Source organism: Rhinopithecus roxellana, chromosome 15, assembly GCF_007565055.1.
Source record: "Rhinopithecus roxellana isolate Shanxi Qingling chromosome 15, ASM756505v1, whole genome shotgun sequence".
Classification (NCBI taxonomy): Eukaryota; Metazoa; Chordata; class Mammalia; order Primates; family Cercopithecidae; genus Rhinopithecus; species Rhinopithecus roxellana.
The window spans coordinates 4,084,210-4,101,752 of record NC_044563.1 but is presented as its reverse complement, the minus strand read 5'-3'; the positions used below and the strand labels follow the sequence as shown (position 1 = coordinate 4,101,752).

Below are 17,543 nucleotides of genomic sequence, written 5' to 3'. Positions count from 1 at the left end.
ACTGGGTGTGGTGGCAGACACCTCTAATCCCAGCTACTTGGGAGACTGAGGCAGGCGAATCACTTGAACCCAGGTGTGTGTGGGGGGGGGTGGGGGGGGTGCAGAGGTTGCAGTGAGTCGAGATCACACCAGTTCACTCCAGCCTGGGCAAAAGAGCAAAACTCCATCTCAAAAAAAAAAAAAAAAGGAATTTTGAGAAGTGTCTCATCTGTCAAGTTAGTTGGTATTAAAGAAAAAAAAGAAAAAGTGTCACTGGTTGGGCACAACGGCTCACACCTGTAATCTCAGCACTTTGGGAGGCCAAGGTGGGAGGATCGCTTGAGTTCGAGACCAGTCTGGGCAACATAGTGAGGCCCCGCCACCACCACTCTCCCCGTTCCTTGTCCCCACTCCCCATCTCTCTCTATTAAAAAAAAAGAAAGAAACTGCTAGGAAGAAAGGAAAGAGCTTTTGTGGTTGTACTGCTATTGCCTACAGCATCAAACACTCAGCTAACTGAAGGTGCTCACACAGACACAGGTGTTTACTATTCACTTAACAAGCCGGATAGGGGGCTGCTCCCAGTGGGCACAAGACTTCCAGTAGTCTTTCCTTAGCACATCAGCAGACACGGTTTCCAAATTCCCGACAGATATTAATCTTCAAGACTCGAGAATGTCATTCAAAAACAAGGATGCAGCCTGAATTCTAAATGCCAGGTTGTACTAAGGGAACACCTTGATCTTTGAGTCGTGACTGTTGTTGGGTTTTTTGTTGTTTTTTTGTTTGTTTGTTTGTTTTTGAGACGGAGTTTTGCTCTGTCAGCAGGCTGGAGCGCAGTGGCGCAATGTCGGCTCACTGCAACCTCTGCCTCCTGGGTTCAAGCATTTCTCCTGCCACAGCCTCCCAAGTAGCTGGGACTACAAGTGCGCTCCACCACACCTGACTAAGATTTGTGTTTTTGGTAGATGCAGTGGCTCACGCCTGTAATCCCAGCACTTTGGGAGGCCGAGGCAGGCAGATCACAAGGTCAGAAGATCGAGACCATCCTGGCTAAAATGGTGAAACCTCATCTCTACTAAAGATATAAACAATAGCTGGGCGTGGTGGTGGGCGCCTGGAGTCTCAGCTACTCTGGAGGCTGAGGCAGGAGAATCACTTGACCCCAGGAGGTGGAGGTTGCAGTGAGCCGAGATCATGCCACTGCACTCCAGCCTGGGTGACAGAGTGAGACTCTGTCTCAAAAAACAACAATAATAACAACAACAAAACAATTAGCGAAATAGCTTACATTCATATTTATTTTATTTACTTATTTATTTATTTTTGAGATGAAGTCTCATTCTGTCACCCAGGCTGGAGTGCAATGGCGTGATCTCGACTCACTGCAACCTCTGCCTCCTGGGTTCAAGCGATTCTCCTGCCTCAGCCTCCCAAGTAGCTGGGATTACAGGCACGTGCCACCACACCTGGGTAATTTTTGTATTTTACAAGAGACAGGTTTCACCATGTTGGCCAAGCTGGTCTCAAACACCTCACCTCAGGTGATCCACCTGCCTCGGCCTCCCAAAGTGGCGGGATTACAGGCATGAGCCACCGCACCTGGCTAATTTTTGTATTTTTAGTAGAGATGGGGTTTCACCGTGTTGGGCAGGCTGGTCTCAAACTCCTGACCTCAGGTGATCCACCCGCCTCAGCCTCCCACAGTGCTGGGATTACAGGCTTGAGCAACCATGCCTGGCCCAATTTTCGATTCCATATTTCTGCCCCGTGTTGTTTTGTCTCAGAATCCATTTATTTAAAAAATAAATATATTGCAGATTTGGAAAGAAAAAAAAAAAAGACATGGGCATGAGATATCAGAATTCCCCAAACCCTAAGTTATTTTGTATTTATTAAAAACATTGTGTTTACTTGCTTGTAAATAATGGGTGACCATAATAAGCAGGTTCAGAGTTTTTCTGTAAAAAAATTGTAAACAATCTGAAGTGCATGGTTTCTAATTATAAACCAATATATTTTGACAATATTGCTTTTTTTTTTTTTTTTTTTTTTTTTTTTGATAAAGAGTCTCCAGGCTGGAATGTAGTGGCACAATCTCGGCTCACTGCAACCTCCGCCTCCTGAGTTCAGGTGATTCTCCTGCCTCAGCCTCTGGAGTAGCTGGGACTACAGTTGTGCACCACCACTGCCAGCTAATTTTTGTATTTTTAGTAAAGTCAGGGTTTCACTATGTTGGCCAGGCTGGTCTTCAACTCCTGGCCTCAAGAGATCTGCCCGCCTCGGCCTCCCAAAGTGCTGGGATTACAGGCATGAGCCACCGCGCCCAGCCAGTATTACATATTTTAATAATATAAAAAATCTCCATCTGATGTAGACATTTGATAATAAAAAACATTAAAAGAAAAGAATATTAGTAAACAATAAATGTCAAATTAAAGTAATTTTTAAAATCTTAGAATAATTCCACAAATATCCAACATTTTATTAAAAGCTTAATTGTCCTGTTTCATAATCTTGATCTTTGTTTCATCATAAATATTCCAGTTGTGGAAAAATTTCTTAGGACTGTGCCCAAAAGCATCCTCAAATTGGGCAATAGGAAGACTATAGGGTTGTTTGTTTGAGACAAGGTCTTGCTTTGTCACCCAAGCTGGAGGGCAGTGGTGCAATCACAGGTCACTGCAGCCTCAGGCTCCTAGGCTCAAGTGATCCTCCCACCTCAGCCTCTAGAGTGACTGGGACTATAGGCATGCTCAGCTCATTTTATTTTTTTTGAGATGGAGTCTTGTTCTGTCACCCAGGCTGGAGTGCAGAGGTGCGATCTAGGCTCACTGCAACCTCCACCTCCTGGGTTCAAGCAATTTTCCTGCCTCAGGCTCCCTTATAGCTGGGATCACAGACACTTGCCACCACACCTGGCTGATTTTTGTATTTTTGGTAGAGATGGGGTTTCACCATATATTAGCCGGGCTGATCTTGAACTCCTGACCTCAGGTGATCTGCCCACCTTGGCCTCCCAAAGTGCTGGGATTACAGGCGTGAGCCACCACATCTGGCCTCATATTTTATTTTATTTTATTTTATTTTTTGAGATGGTCTTGCTCTGTTGCCCAGGCTGGAGTGCAGTGGTATGACCTTGGGTCACTGTAACCTTCACCTCCCGAGTTCAAGCAATTCTCTTGCCTTAGCCTCCCGAGTAGCTGGAATTATAGGCGTGCACCACCACACCCAGCTAATTTTTATATTTATAGTAGAGAAAGAGTTTGGCCATGTTGGCCAGGCTGATCTTGAACTCCTGATCTCAAGTGATCCACTCACCTCAGCCTCCCGTAGTGCTGGGATTACAAGCGTGAGCCACCACACCTGGCCTTCATTTTTTTTTTTTTTTTTTTTTTTGTAAAACAGGGTCTCACTATGTTGCCCTCACTGGTAAAGTTTTTTTTGTTCTTGTTTTTGTTTTTGTTTTAATGTTGCGGTAAAATACACATAACACAAAATTTACCATCTTAACCACTTTTGAGTGCGTAGTTCAGTGGCATTAAGTACTTTCACAGTGTTCCACTGCGTGCAACCATCACTACCATCCATCTCCAGAATGTTTCTTTTTCTTTTCTTTTCTTTTTTTTTTTTTTTTGAGACTGAGTTTCGCTCTGTCACCCAGGCTGGAGTGCAATGGTGAGATCTCGGCTCACCACAACCTCTGCCTCCTGGGTTCAAGCAATTCTCCTGCCTCAGCCTCCCAAGTAGCTGGGATTACAGGCATGTGCCACCACACCTGGCTAATTTTGTATTTTTAGTAGAGACGGGGGTTTCTTCATGTTGGTCAGGCTGGTCTCGAACTCCTGACCTCAGGTGATACACCCGCCTAGTCCTCCCAAAGTGCTGGGATTACAGGTGTGAGCGACCGTGCCCAGCCGTCTCCAGAATTTTTCATCTTGCAAAACTGGAACTCTGTCCCCATTAAATAGTAACTCCCCATTCCCCTTCCCCCAGCCCCTGGCACCCACCATTTTACTGTCTGTCTTTATGGATTTGACTACTCTGGAGACCTCAGATAAGTGGAATCACATGGTGTTTGCCCTTTGTGTTTGACTTAGTTCACTGAGCATAATGCCTTTGAGACTCATCCGTAAGGTTACTTTTAAATTTTTTTTTAATTTTATTTTTTCTGAGACAGGATCTCACTCTGTCATCCAGGCTGGAGTGCAGTGGCACGATCACCACTCAATGCAGGCACAACCTCCTGGGCTCAGGTGATCCTCCCACCTCGGCCTCCTGAGGAGCTGGGACTACAGGTGTGCATCCACCACACCCAGCTGTGTTTTTGTATTTTTAATAGAGATGGGGTTTCACCATGTTGCTCAGACTGGTCTCAAACTCCTGGGCTCAAGCCATCTACCCGCCTTGGCCTCCCAAAGTGCTGGAATTACAAGTGTGAGCCACTGCACCCGGCCCAGATTACCTTTTTTTTTTTTGAGACGGAGTCTCACTCTGTCGCCCAGGCTGGAGTGCAGTGGCGCATCTCGGCTCACTGCACGCTCTGCCTCCTGGGGTCACGCCATTCTCCTGCCTCAGTCTCCCGTGTAGCTGGGACTACAGGTGCCCGCCCCCATGCCCGGCTAATTTTTCTGTATTTTTGAGTAGAGATGGGGTTTCACCGTGTTAGCCAGGATGGTCTCGATCTCCTGGCCTCATGATCCGCCCGCCTCGGCCTCCAAAAGTGCTGGGATTACAGGCGTGAGCCACTGCACCCAGCCCAGATTACTTTTTTAATGGTGAAATTATTTCATCTGCTTCACAAAAAAACTATAGCCCACAGTGAATACTCAGACTCTGGAAAATGCCAGCAAATACATTGGGTAGGATTCAAATAACATGAACATTGAGATCTGTTAGCAAGGTTAACAGTGCTATCATTCAGAATCATGCGTTGAAGTTGCCAGTTTGAGGACTTCAGTTGCTTATTTCTTAGAATACCACTCATAGGATTTGGATTAAATACACTATGTGTAGAAACTCAACAACATTTATTTTCAAGAATAACTCACCGTTTGGCAGAGGCAGGGGCCAGGACAGGCATACACAACAGGGCACAGCCACAGGCAAGACAGACTGGTTCTCTCCCACACACTTCTGTCCTGGTTCCAGGAATGTTGGCCCTTAACCTTCAGCTCCATGTGTCAGCGCTTCCTGCTCTAGCTTTTTTTTTTTTTTTTTTCCTTTTGAGACGGGGTCTCACTCTATCGCCCAGACCAGAGTGCCGTGGCATGATTACTTCTTCTTCTTCTTCTTTCTATTTTTTTGAGACAGAGTCTTGCTCTGTTGCCCAGGCTGGAGTGCAGAGGCACAATCTCAGCTCACTGCAATCTCTGCCTCTTGGGTTCAAGCAATTCTCCTGCCTCAGCCTCCTGAGTAGCTGGGATTATAGATGCCTGCCACCATGCCTGGTTTTTTATATTTTTAGTAGAAATGGGGTTTCACCATGTTGGCCAGGCTGGTCTCGAACTCTTGACCTCCTTATCTGCCCGCCCCAGCCTCCCAAAGTCCTGGGATTATAGGCGTGAGCCGCCATGCCCAGCCCTGTCCTAGCTTGTGACTTGATATTAGTGCATTCCTTTGAGCCAGTAACCTTTCTCTATGTTGATTAAGTTTGTTTCTCCAGTGAGAATCCTACTCTTTCCTTTTTTTTCCATCTATCGACGATTTTTTTTTTTTTTTTGAGACAAAGTTTTGCTCTTGTTGCCCAACTACAATGCAATGGCATGATCTCGGCTTACTGCAACCTCTGCCTCCCAGGTTCAAGGGATTCTCCTGCCTCAGCCTCCTGAGTAGCGGGGACTATTGGTGACTGCCACTACACCTGGCTAATTTTTTGTAGTTTTAGTAGAGATGGGGTTTCACTATGTTGGCCAGGCTGGTCTCAAACTCCTGAGCTCAGGTGATCCACTCACCTTGGCCTCCCGAAGTGCTGGGATTACAGGCGTGAGCCACTGTACTCAACCTTATTGACTGATTTTTCTTGTTATTCAGGATTGGGAGAGGGACCAATTTCCTGCGAGATGGTGGGAAGGAATTTCCTGGAAGCACAGTGGGCAGAATATTTCCTTATGGTCTGACGGCAGCTGCCACAGCCCCCAGTCCCAGTCCTCAAGGACAGAGGCCATGGGGCTTTCTTCTGCTCGCTCTTTCTTCAGAGAGGGAAGTCCCAGGAGTCTCTGCACACTTTCCCTTATGTGTCATGGGTGAGAACAGGACTCTAGCTTATCAGGAGCAAAGGGGAGGAAGATGCTAGTGGAGTTAGTCGAAGCCTGATTCATGCTGTGGGGATGAGCATGGCTCAGATTCAAAGGACAATATTGCTCATATGGCACTTCCCAACTCAACCCTCACGGCAGTCCTATGAGGTGGTGCTACCGTCTTCGCTTTACAAATGAGGGAAGTGTGGCCCAGAGAGGCCAAGAAGATTACCTGGGAGCATACAGCTACAGCAAAGAAGCAGAGCCAAATCTGACCCAAGCTACCTGGCTCCAGGGTCGGCGTCCACACCCACCGTGCAGAAGTGTCTTCAAAGAGGGCATGGTGACCAGGCAGGGGGCCAGCTGGGGAGGCTGCCACAGTCAACTCTTATTTCCAGCTGTAAGAGTCTCACAACGAATATCGCAGGGTGGTCTGTGGGTGTTATGATCCCCATTTGACAGATGAGGAGATGGAGGCTTAGAGGTTAGTGCCTTGCCCAGGGCAAGGTAAAGAGCTGGGAGTGCAGCGGAGACCTCTGAGAGTTGGACTACCTCTGTCTGGGCCCTTCTCCCTATAATAGTGGGACATTTTTATTAGATGGCTCTGTTTGATGAACACAATGAGGTTGTCAAGAGAAGCAAGTTGCAAAATGCTTGACTTCCGTTTGAAATATAATTATACATATACATTATATTATGAATGAGACAAAAATCTTCATGCCCACGCAGGAGGCCGTGAGATGCCCAAAGCGTTGGGAACCTCCCTGTACCTGGCGTTAGGACGGGGCAATGGAGATGATTTCAGACAAGATGGATCAGGGAGACAGATTCATAGACCGGGGCTCAGTATCTTGGTGTCCCATCCCTGGTGGAAGGGTTTGACTCCTGCTTTGGGGGCTTGGAGATAACTTTTGACGTGGCAGCAAGAACATTGTCTTTGGAGCCAGAGAGTTTTGGGCTTAAGTCACTGTTTCTGACAAATCATAAACTGTGGGGTGTGGGGTACATTATCTAATCCTTCTGGGTCTCAGTATTTTCAGCTGTAAAAGGAAGTAGGATATACTTGTGAGGATTTGTGGAGTTATATGGGTTAAAGGTTTTTTGTAAAATGCTCTGGAAATTGTAAAATGCTCTGGGATTTTCTTATTGTCACTTCATCCAGAGGTGTCCATGCTGTTCGGACTGACCTGAACAAACCAAGCTCCCAACATAGTCATTGATGGACCGATTTTTTTTTTTTTTAAAGTCTCACTCTGTCACCCAGGCTGGAGTGCAGTAGCACAATCTCAGCTCACTGCAACCTCCGCCTCCCAGGTTCAAGTGATTCTCGTGCCTCTCAGCCTCCCGAGTACTGGGACTACAGACGCGTGTCACCACGCTCGGCTGATTTTTGTATTTTTTTTTTGTAGAGATGGTGTTTCGCCATGTTGGCCAGTCTGGTCTCAAACTCCTGACGTCAAGTGATCCACCCACCTCAGCCTCCCAAAGTGCTAGGATTACAGGCGTGAGCCACCACTCCTGGCCAATGGACCAATTTTTAATTATTCGGTTTACCATGAGGCATCGAACTGCCATAGAAACCAGAACACTCGGGCCAATGATCTCCCCAGCTTAGTGGCCACTAGGGGCTCAGTTTCCTATCTGCAAAATGGAAAGAATACAGGCATAGCCAGGCAGAGAACTATATATATAATAAATATATAATAATTTTTTTTTTTGAGATGGAGTCTCACTCTGTCGCCTAGGTTGGAGTGCAGTGGCACCATCTTGGCTCATTGCCAGCTCCGCCTCCCAGCCCCGGAGAACTATTTTAAGAATGATATGGTGGCCGGGCACAGTGGCTCACGCTTGTAATCCCAGGACTTTGGAAGGCCGAGGTGGGCGGATCACCTGAGGTCAGGAGTTTGAGACCAGCCTGACCAATATGGTGAAACCTCATCTCTACCAAAGATACAAAAATTATCCGGGCATGGTGGCGCACGCCTGTAATCCCAGCTACTCAGGAGGCTGAGGCAGGAGAATTGCTTGAACCTGAGAGGGGGAGGTTGCAGTGAGCTGAGATTGCGCCACTGCACTCCAGCCTGGGCGACACAGCGAGACTTCATCTCAAAAAAAAAAGAATGAAATGAGATGAATGAGTAAAATGGTAGCTCTTGACCCTGGGAATTGAATTATCTGGGCTGCACTGCAGACCAACTGGTAGAATGTTTTCTCCTCAGTTGTTCCTTAAAGAGGCCACTCCTTGATCACAGCAACATGGGGACAGGACCTGGAATTGAGAGCCCTGGGTTCACTCCAGCCTCCACTTCCAGCTCTGCCCCAAACTATCTGAGTGTCTACAGGGAAATCTGTTTTGCATCTCTGGGTTTCAGCTTCCTCCTCTTAAAGGAAGGACCACATCCTCCACCATCCACCGCCCCCGGGCTCCTCCAGCTCAGACCTTCCCCTGAACTGTGTTGTCACAACACCCATTCATTAGGTGGCTTTACATGTTCTGGGTAGATTTGGGCATGTCCTGATCTCTGTGATTGAGGACGGGCCACACCCTGATCCCCGCAGGAACCTCCTTCTCGGGCCGCTTACATCTCTGGAGTGGAGAGGTGTCCTGGGTGATGCTCATGGTTGACAACTAACTGCATTGTCCAGGCACCTCCTAGAAAGCAGAGGCTGGCTGACCTCCACTGCAGCCACATTTGCGAACACAAAACCCCACACGTAGTAATAAATTCTCTGCTCCCTCCTCACCCCTTCTGTCATGTGTTTTTTTTTTTTTTGAGACGGAGTCTGGCTCTGTCGCCCAGGCTGGAGTGTGGTGGCCGGATCTCAGCTCACTGCAAGCTCCGCCTCCCAGGTTCCTGCCATTCTCCTGCCTCCACCTCCCAAGTAGCTGGGACTACAGGCGCCCGCCTCGTCACCCGGCTAGTTTTTTGTATTCTTTAGTAGAGACGGGGTTTCACCGTATTAGCCAGGGTGGTCTCGATCTCCTGACCTCGTGATCCGCCCATCTCGGCCTCCCAAAGTGCTAGGATTACAGGCTTGAGCCACCGTGCCCGGCCTCCTTCTGTCATGTTTTATTTATCAAGCCTTTAACAGAAGAACTGGAGTGAAAACATTTTCCATCTTTGCTGTTTTCCTGACATGGCCTTGGGTGAGAGCATGTCACCCAAGCTCTGAGAAATGTTTTCCAGATAAATACTTCTGGGAAGTCGTTTAGTTGGGTGGTGTGAGTAACGCCACCTGAAAGTCATGTTAACTTCCTGAAAGCAATTCTCCATGGTTCTCGCTTGTCCAGATTGAATTTTAATGAACATTTATTGGAGGTTTTCCTACTGATTATAATAATGATGCACATTCATGATAAAGTATCTGGAAAATAAAGACTAGTAAAATGGAAATGCAGCTTCCAGCCACAATCCCACTCAAAGATAACCACCGCAAACCTTCTGATGGGTCGCATTCCAGGAATATATACATATATATATATGAGGGAAGTGGGGAAAGAGAAAAAACTAATTGACTACAGTAACAATATTTTCATATGTAGACATATGTTTTTCTTTTATAATTTGAAACTTTGAATTTCGCATTTCAAAAATAGTTCATTTCATATAAAACTCATTTTATTAAAAATGTATTACCTTAACATTCTAGAGTTATTCAACTCTGTATACTTGTTTGAATTTGCTTTTTTAAAAAAGTTTTTGTTTAACCATGTATAAAAATTAAGGCATACTATATTAATGTACAGGCATTTGACAAACATACAGTAATGTAACTACCACCACAATCATGATATACATAATTATCTAAAATATGACTGTGGGCCAGGTGCAGCAGTTCACGCCTGTAATCCTAGCACTTTGGGAGGCTGAGGTGGGTGGATCACTTGAGGTCAGGAGTTCAAAACCAGCCTGTCCAACATGGTGAAACCCTGTCTCTACTAAAAATACAAAAATTTAGCCAGGTGTGCCTGTAATCCCAGCTACTCGGGAGGCTGAGGCAGGAGAATTGCTGGAACCCTGTGAGATGGAGGCTGCAGTGAGCCGAGATCACGCCACTGCACTCCAGCCTAGGCGACAGGGCAAGATTCAGTCTCAAAAAAAAAAAAAATGGCTGTGAATGTCATCAACTTTTCTGTCATTTGGAAGTGCAATAATTTAACCAATTTTGTTTTCTTGGCCATTTAGGTTCTTTACGATTTCCCCCTTACTGATTTGCAATCGGGGGGAATGAAATCAGTGAATTAAAATGCATGAGGGCCATGAGTGGTGGCTCATGCCTGTAATTCCCGCACTTTGGGAGGGCGAGGTGCTTGGATTGCTTCAGCTCCGGAGTTTGAGACCATCCTGGGCAACATGGTGAAACCTCTTTTCTACCAAAAATACAAAAAAGTTAGCCAGGCATGGTGGTCTGTGCCGGTAGTCCCAGCTACTTGTCAGGGAGCTGAGGTGAGAGGATTGATTGAGCCTGGGAAGTAGAGGCTGCAGTATACTGTGTTCGAACCACTATACCCCAGCCTAGGTAACTAAATGAGACCCTGTCTCAAAAAAAAAAAAAAAAGAAAAAAAAAGAAAAAGAAGGAAGGAAGGGCAAGGGGAAGGGAAGGGAGGGGAGGGAGAGGAAGGAAGGAAGGAAGGAAGGAAGAAAGGAAGGAAAGAGGGAGGGAAGGAAGGAAGGAATAAATGAATGAAATTCGGAATTTTCATTTTCCTGGAGCTATACCAACTGGGTGTCTTCCTTCTCCACTGGAAAAATCCCACATCATTCAAGACCCAGCTCAGATATTGCCTCCTCTATGAAACCCCCATGATGCCAGCTGGAGAGAGGGTTCCTCCCTTCCCTGTGATTCCACAGCACCAAGTCATACACTGTTTATGGGACAGACAGTGCAATAGTCTGATTTTCTTCTCTCCTCCAGACTCTGAACTCATACTAGAAGTGATGTCTTAGCTCTGTGTTCCCCAAACCTAAGCCATGCTTGGGTCATACATGCTCCACAAATGTCCATGAAATGAATGAACATTTTACCCTGCTGAACTAAATTTTGATCTTGAGCCGATTTCTTAGAAAACAGACACTTTATGAGCATGGTGCAAACATAAGCTGGCTGCATTAAGCAGGTACCCCTAAGGAGAGCTGGAAATTTGCTGGTTTCAGACAGTGGTTCAGGGGAACTTGGGAGTGGTGCAGAATTGCTGCATGTGGAGAGGTACAGGGTACTTGCAGAACACCTCATCTAAGTGATCATCTTTACAATTTCATTTTTTATTTTTGAGACAGAGTCTCGCTTTGGCACCCAGGCTGGAGTGCAGTGGCACAGTAACAGTTCAGTGCAGCCTCAACCTCTCAGACTCAAGCAATACTCCCACCTCAGACCCCCAAGTAGCTAGGACTACAGGTGTGGCCCATCTTGCTGGACTAATTTTTAATTTTTTGTATAGACACAGGTCTCGATATATTGCCCAGGCTCAAGCAATCCTCCCAAGTTGGACTCCCAATGTGCTGGGATTACAGACGTGAGCCCCTGCACCTGGCCAATTTTTTTTTTTTTTTTTTTTGAGATGGAGTCTCACTCTGTCTCCCAGGCTGGAGTGCAGTGGCATGATCTCGGCTCATTGCAACCTCCACCTCCCAGGTTCAAGCTATTCTTCCGCCTCAGCCTCCCGCGTAGCTGGGATTACAGATGCCCGCCCCCACACCTGACTCATTTTTATATTTTTAGTAGGGATGGGGTTTCACCATGTTGGCCAGACTGGTTTTGAACTCCTGACCTCACGTGATCTGCCCGCCTGGGTCTCCCAAAGTGCTGGGATTACAGGCGTGAGCCACCACACCCGGCCTCACCTGGCCATTTTTACACTTTTAAAATAGCAAGAAACTAGGGGCAAAAAGTACAAATTCATATTTATGTGTAGTCAGTCAATAAGTATTTATTGAATGAACTAATACATTAATGGAAGGTGTACCAGATCCTGGCAGGCGAGAAAGTCAGTCGGAGGTAGTGCTTGTTCTTAGTGCACTCACAATGGAGAATGAAGGAATTCACCTTGGACGGGCTCATTTCTCCCTCTCCTAGGCCCTGTGCAGTCTCTTCTCAGACTTACTAGTTCTGAGGGGCTCCTGGCTGCCTCACACCAACAGCAGTGGCCAGTGGACACTGGCGATGGTGTCCTGTCATTTTGGTTTGTGAAGATTTTGTGCGCCAAGTCAAATCCTGGGAGGAGTGGGGAGGGCATCCGCTTTAATTAATTAGAGGTGTCTCTATTCATCTCCGTAAATGCAACATCTAGCACAAGACTTGGCTCACAGTAGGTGTTTAAAAATGCTTGCTGAGGCCGGGCGCAGTGGCTCACGCCTGTAATCCCAGCACTTTGGGAGGCCGAGGCGGGCAGACCACGTGAGGTTGGGAGTTCGAGACCAGTCTGACCAATATGGAAAAACCCCGTCTCTACTAAAAATACAAAATTAGCTGGACTAGGTGGCGTGCGCCTGTAATCCCAGCTACTCGGGAGGCTGAGGCAGGAGATTCACTTGAACCCGGGAGGCAGAGGTTGTAGTGAGCCGAGATGTCGCCATTGCACTCCAGCCTGGGCGACGAGAGTGAAACAACGTCTGGAAAAACAAAACAAAACAAAACAAAACTTGCAGAAAGGATGAAATGACCAAGACCCCTGCAGGGCCGCCCGTCAAGTTCTCAACTAGTCACTCTTCACATCTGATTCGTATCTTAAAGCAGCCTCGCAGGTAGGTCTGCATCATTTTCCCATCCTACATCGGAGGCGCTGAAGCCCAGGCGGGCTTCCCGAATCGCCCGGGCCCACGCTGCAGAGTGAAAGCCACAGCGGCAAAGCCTGCACGCTGGACGCTGCGCCGGAGCGTCCCCAGGTGCAGCAGGCTGCGCTCCGTAAGTGGGTCCTGGCGGGAACCGCGTCCTTCTGAACCCAGATCAGGCCCAGGGAGACCCTGGGAGCGACGCGGCGGGCGGGGTCTGGGCCCTCGACGGTGCTAAAGCCTCGGCTCGCTCTTCCTCGCAAGGTGCGAATCCAGCGCCTCCAGCTCGGGAGGGACCTGACGTGCGGGACGCGTCCGCCTCAGAACCCGAGGCGCGGCACATACTCGGCAAAGGCCGCCGGCGTCCCCGCAGCAATGGGAGGAGACTAGGGATGCCCGGCGGAAGACGCTGACCCGGCGAGCACCTGAGCGCCCACCTGTGGCTCATCCCAGAGATCCCCCCTCCTCCGCCGCTCACCGACCAGGGCGGGGCCTGCGGGCGTGGCTCCCGTCTCGCTCAGCCAATCAGTTCCCCGGAGCCGCCGCCCGCCCCCTCCTGGGGAGACAGCGCTTGCGCACTCGGGCCGCGATCCTCCTCGGGCCCCGCCCCCGGGGCGGTGCTGACGCTCGCGCCGACGCGCTGGACGTCGGGCACGTCGACGCCGGCGCCGCGCAGCCGGGCCCGCTCCTCCTCCGCTCCGCCAGTGTCCGGCCGCGGGCCGGCCTTAGTGACTGGGGCGGCGGGCCCCGGGGCCGCGGCGTGGGGCGGGCAGGTGGACGCCGGCCGCGGGCTGCCTTCGTCGGCTCCCAAGCTCGCCCGGAGCGAGCAGCAGCCCGCGAGCCTCCGCGGAGCCTCCTCGCCTGCTCCCGCCGGTGAGCAAGGTAAGGGAGCGGGACACTGAGGCAGGCTCGGGGCCCAGGCGTCACCGGAGGGTCCCGGTCTCCGCGGCGGCCACGCAGCTGGTTGGATGTGTTCGCGGGGAAGGGTGCGCTCCGGGGCGGGTGGGGGCGAGGCCGCGGCGCCGGGTCGCGCTGGGAGAGCTCCAGCGGGACCCCCGCGCCCCGAGGGATGGCTCCGGGGACTGCGCGCCGCCCCTCCCCGAGCCCTGCGCCCCGTGACCCGGGCGCTGGGGCGAGGGGCGGGGAACTGCGGCCGTTGAAAGTCCCGGCCCGAGCGGGCTCCGTTGTCAACGGTCCTCACCTCCGGGGTCCGGGGCTCCCGCCGCATCTGATACAGGAGGGGAAGGAGTGCAGTTCGAGCAGGCTGGAGGTCACCATCCCCATCAGGTGCGCCGCCTGGGGCATCCCCTCTCAGGGGTCCATCGCGCCCCGAATACTGCCCGAAAGACTCAGAAGCGACTTCCCCATCCCCTCGCGCTGTCTTTCTGTCATCCCAGACACTTAATAGCCTCTCATCATCTCACCTTTCACTTTTCCCTCTTTCCTAGCCGCCTCCGGCTGTATCGACCTGCTGTATTTCCATTGTGAGGTGTTTTTTTTTTTTTTTCGGTTGTAAACTTACGTAAGTTAGGTTGACTAACGAACCGTTGCAGCCATTGAAAAAAACACTTCTACCAGCGTTTAACGAATCCAGTTCCTTTTAGTGCTCACCAGCTCCAGCCCAAGAATTCAGGGAGCCGTCAGTTCTTCACAGGAGCTGACTGCACACATTCCTGCAAGATGCCTGATGGATTTTGTGCTTGTCAGTTTTGCTGGTTGTATGCTCCTTCTGTGCTTTTCCTGAAAAATGATTGGGTGACATGTGTTTTGACTTTCTTCGCCCCCCCCCCCCCCCCCACTGGGAAGTGAAAAAAAATTAGGTAACAGAAGCACACTTGTTTTCGACAAAAACAAGTACAGCTTTCTAAACAGACTACCCCAGGGTTTGCCCTTTTTTGTGAGGGTAGTCCTCTGGTATCTTGACCCCTTCTCTGGATTTTTATCTGTGTTAATGTCTTCATGTTGTGTATCTCTGCACTTCATGTTTACCCGGTATGTGTTTTCCAAGCTTATTTACACACAAAGCGTAACAGATCTGAGGATAATGAGGCTGCTGGTCTTTTTAGCTACAGATACCTGTAAAGTTGCATATTTGTGGGAACCTGTATTCTGCACTTGATGACTGTAGCCTGGCTCTTTCATTTCAAGATGATGTGCGAGGTGATGCCGACCATCAGCGAAGCAGAAGGCCCCCCTGGAGGAGGTGGAAGCCATGGTTCCGGCTCCCCTTCACAGCCAGATGCAGATTCACATTTTGAACAGTTGATGGTCTCCATGTTGGAAGAAAGGGACCGCCTTCTTGACACACTGAGAGAGACTCAAGAAACACTGGCCTTAACCCAGGGGAAGTTACACGAGGTTGGTCATGAAAGGGACTCCTTGCAGAGACAGCTCAACACGGCACTTCCACAGGTATGAGTGCTTTTAACCTGAGACTCTGTAGATTATTCTCCACTAAATGTTTTTTTTTTTTTAATTGGTGTCATCTTTTGTTAATGTTTCAGATGAGTATTTTCCGTAACTATTTGTGAAATGATGGTTTCTGGTGTTTGTAAGTCAAATACAAAGTTCCTAGAGATTAAACTTCTTAGGGAGAACAAATTGTTGTACTCTAAAGTCATGTGAAAATACCTCATTATTTTCCTTCCTATCTTTGGGAACTGCCTAGGTTCAGGAAGTTCTCCAGAGTTTTTGAAAAAGGGCTCTGAAGCCACCGATCTATGTGGGGCCTCCGTTGTGTTGTCTGAAGCCTTTTCTTGCTAAACTTGTGCTTCCCATGGATTGTGTCTCATGTGTTTCTAATTTCCTAATGTAATTTAGTAGACAAATAGGATTGATTTCACAGAAAGAAATATTATTTTGTTAGCCCGCCTTTATCAGAACATCTAGGTTTTGTAAGTCACATTTGTTTTAGGGGATAGAAGACTGGAGATTGATTCCTTAGGAACTTCTTCCTTGGTAGACGAGAATTTTAAAGCTTAGGCCGGGTGTGTTGGCTCATGCCTGTAATCCCAGCACTTTGGGAGGCTGAGGCAGGCGGATCACCTGAGGTCAGGAGTTTGAGACCAGTCTGGCCAACATGGCAAAACCCTCTCTCTACCAAAAATACAAAAATTAGCGGAGCGTGGTAACGCGCACCTGTAGTCCCAGCTCCTCAGAGGCTGAGGCATGAAAATCACTTGAAACAGGGAGGCAGAGGTTGCAGTGAGCCAAGATTGCACCACTGCTCTCCAGCCTGTCTCAAAAAAAAAAAATTTTAAAGCTTAGAACAACTGAAATTATTTCTCTGAGTATATTACATTTAGACTAGTGTTTGAAAGACTTTGCTCATGGAGTTGAATGAGGATTTGCTTAATGGTAGGTAAAGGGAGAAAGTGTAAAAACTAGAAAAGTGTCAGGTGAGTGTCACGGAGCATAGCGGGAGAGAAGTGGGTCACTTAGGTGTTTCAGAGCTGTCTAGGCCCCATGTTACTCATCATAAGTGCCTTTGGGGTGGATTCAGGTAGACCTGCAGAAGCACACATTTATACTCGCATGATGGGTCTGCAGTGATAAATTAGTAAATGAATAATTACTACCCTTGATGTATTTCTTGGCTGTAGTCAGTTCTCCTGGAAGATTGATAAGCCAGACGTGGGTTTCCTTTATAGCAACAATGATTTGACGTTAGTGCTGTATGTTCCTTTTTTGTTGGATTAGAGAATCATTAAGATTTTTCTCATTGTAATCTTATACCAAGTTTATTAAGGTCGAATTTTATTACTGCAATTTTTTTTTTTTTTTTTGAGACAGAGTCTTGCTCTGTCCCCCAGGCTGGAGTGCAGTGGTGCGATCTCAGCTCACTGCAAGCTCCGCCTCCCGGGTTCCCACCATTCTCCTGCCTCAGCCTCCCGAGTAGCTGGGACTACAGGCGCCCGCCACCACGCCCGGCTAATTTTTTTGTGTTTTTAGTAGAGACAGGGTTTCACCATGTTAGCCAGGATGGTCTTGATCTCCTGACCTCGTGATCCGCCCGCCTCGGCCTCCCAAAGTGCTGGGATTGCAGGCTTGAGCCACCGCGCCCGGCCTATTACTGCAATTTTAAAAGAAGTAGCCAATTTATGTTTTACCAGGATTTTGTTGTATTTGTAATTTAAGGTACATGTATTCAAGTGTGTATCAAATACTAATGTACTTAAAAAGGTAGATTTTGGAAAGAATGGGCACACAAGGCGTGTCAGGGAAGTGACAGGAGTTTTGTACAGTTAGTCTCAGGCTGTGGAGGTTATCACACACTGGTGACATGGTTGCTCGGTGACTTGTTTCTGGTACTGCTCAGTGTAGTAGCCTGGAAATGCCTAGTTCAGTGGATAATGTGATGATGCTGACTGTTCACGTTACCACCTGAGCACCTGATTCCGGCCTTTCAAAAATGGAAACTATTAAGTAAACTTGTTTTGGACCCTTCCCTTTCCTGGAATCTGGTTCATCTTTGGTGGCTGGTAGTGTGACCAGATAATGAGTCCAGTAAGTGCATTTGTGCTCCTGGCACATTGTGGAGGCAAGTCAGAGTGT

General features: G+C 48.4%; 1 protein-coding gene across 7 annotated transcripts in view; it reads left to right on the top strand.

The window, feature by feature from the left end:
• The first annotated feature begins 13,643 nt into the window (after positions 1–13,643).
• The window catches only part of PPFIA1 (PTPRF interacting protein alpha 1), a 117,945-nt gene continuing 114,045 nt past the window's right edge, over positions 13,644–17,543 (top strand). For 5 of the 7 annotated variants that reach the window (XM_030917194.1, XM_030917192.1, XM_030917190.1 and 2 more), the window contains exons 1-2: positions 13,644–13,871; positions 15,138–15,401. In XM_030917194.1, coding sequence (XP_030773054.1) covers positions 15,138–15,401 — 264 coding nt within the window. In that variant the 5' untranslated portion in view covers positions 13,644–13,871. The remainder of the gene's footprint in view (positions 13,872–15,137; positions 15,402–17,543) is intronic. The other 2 variants (XM_030917193.1, XM_030917189.1) reach the window with 2 other exon arrangements.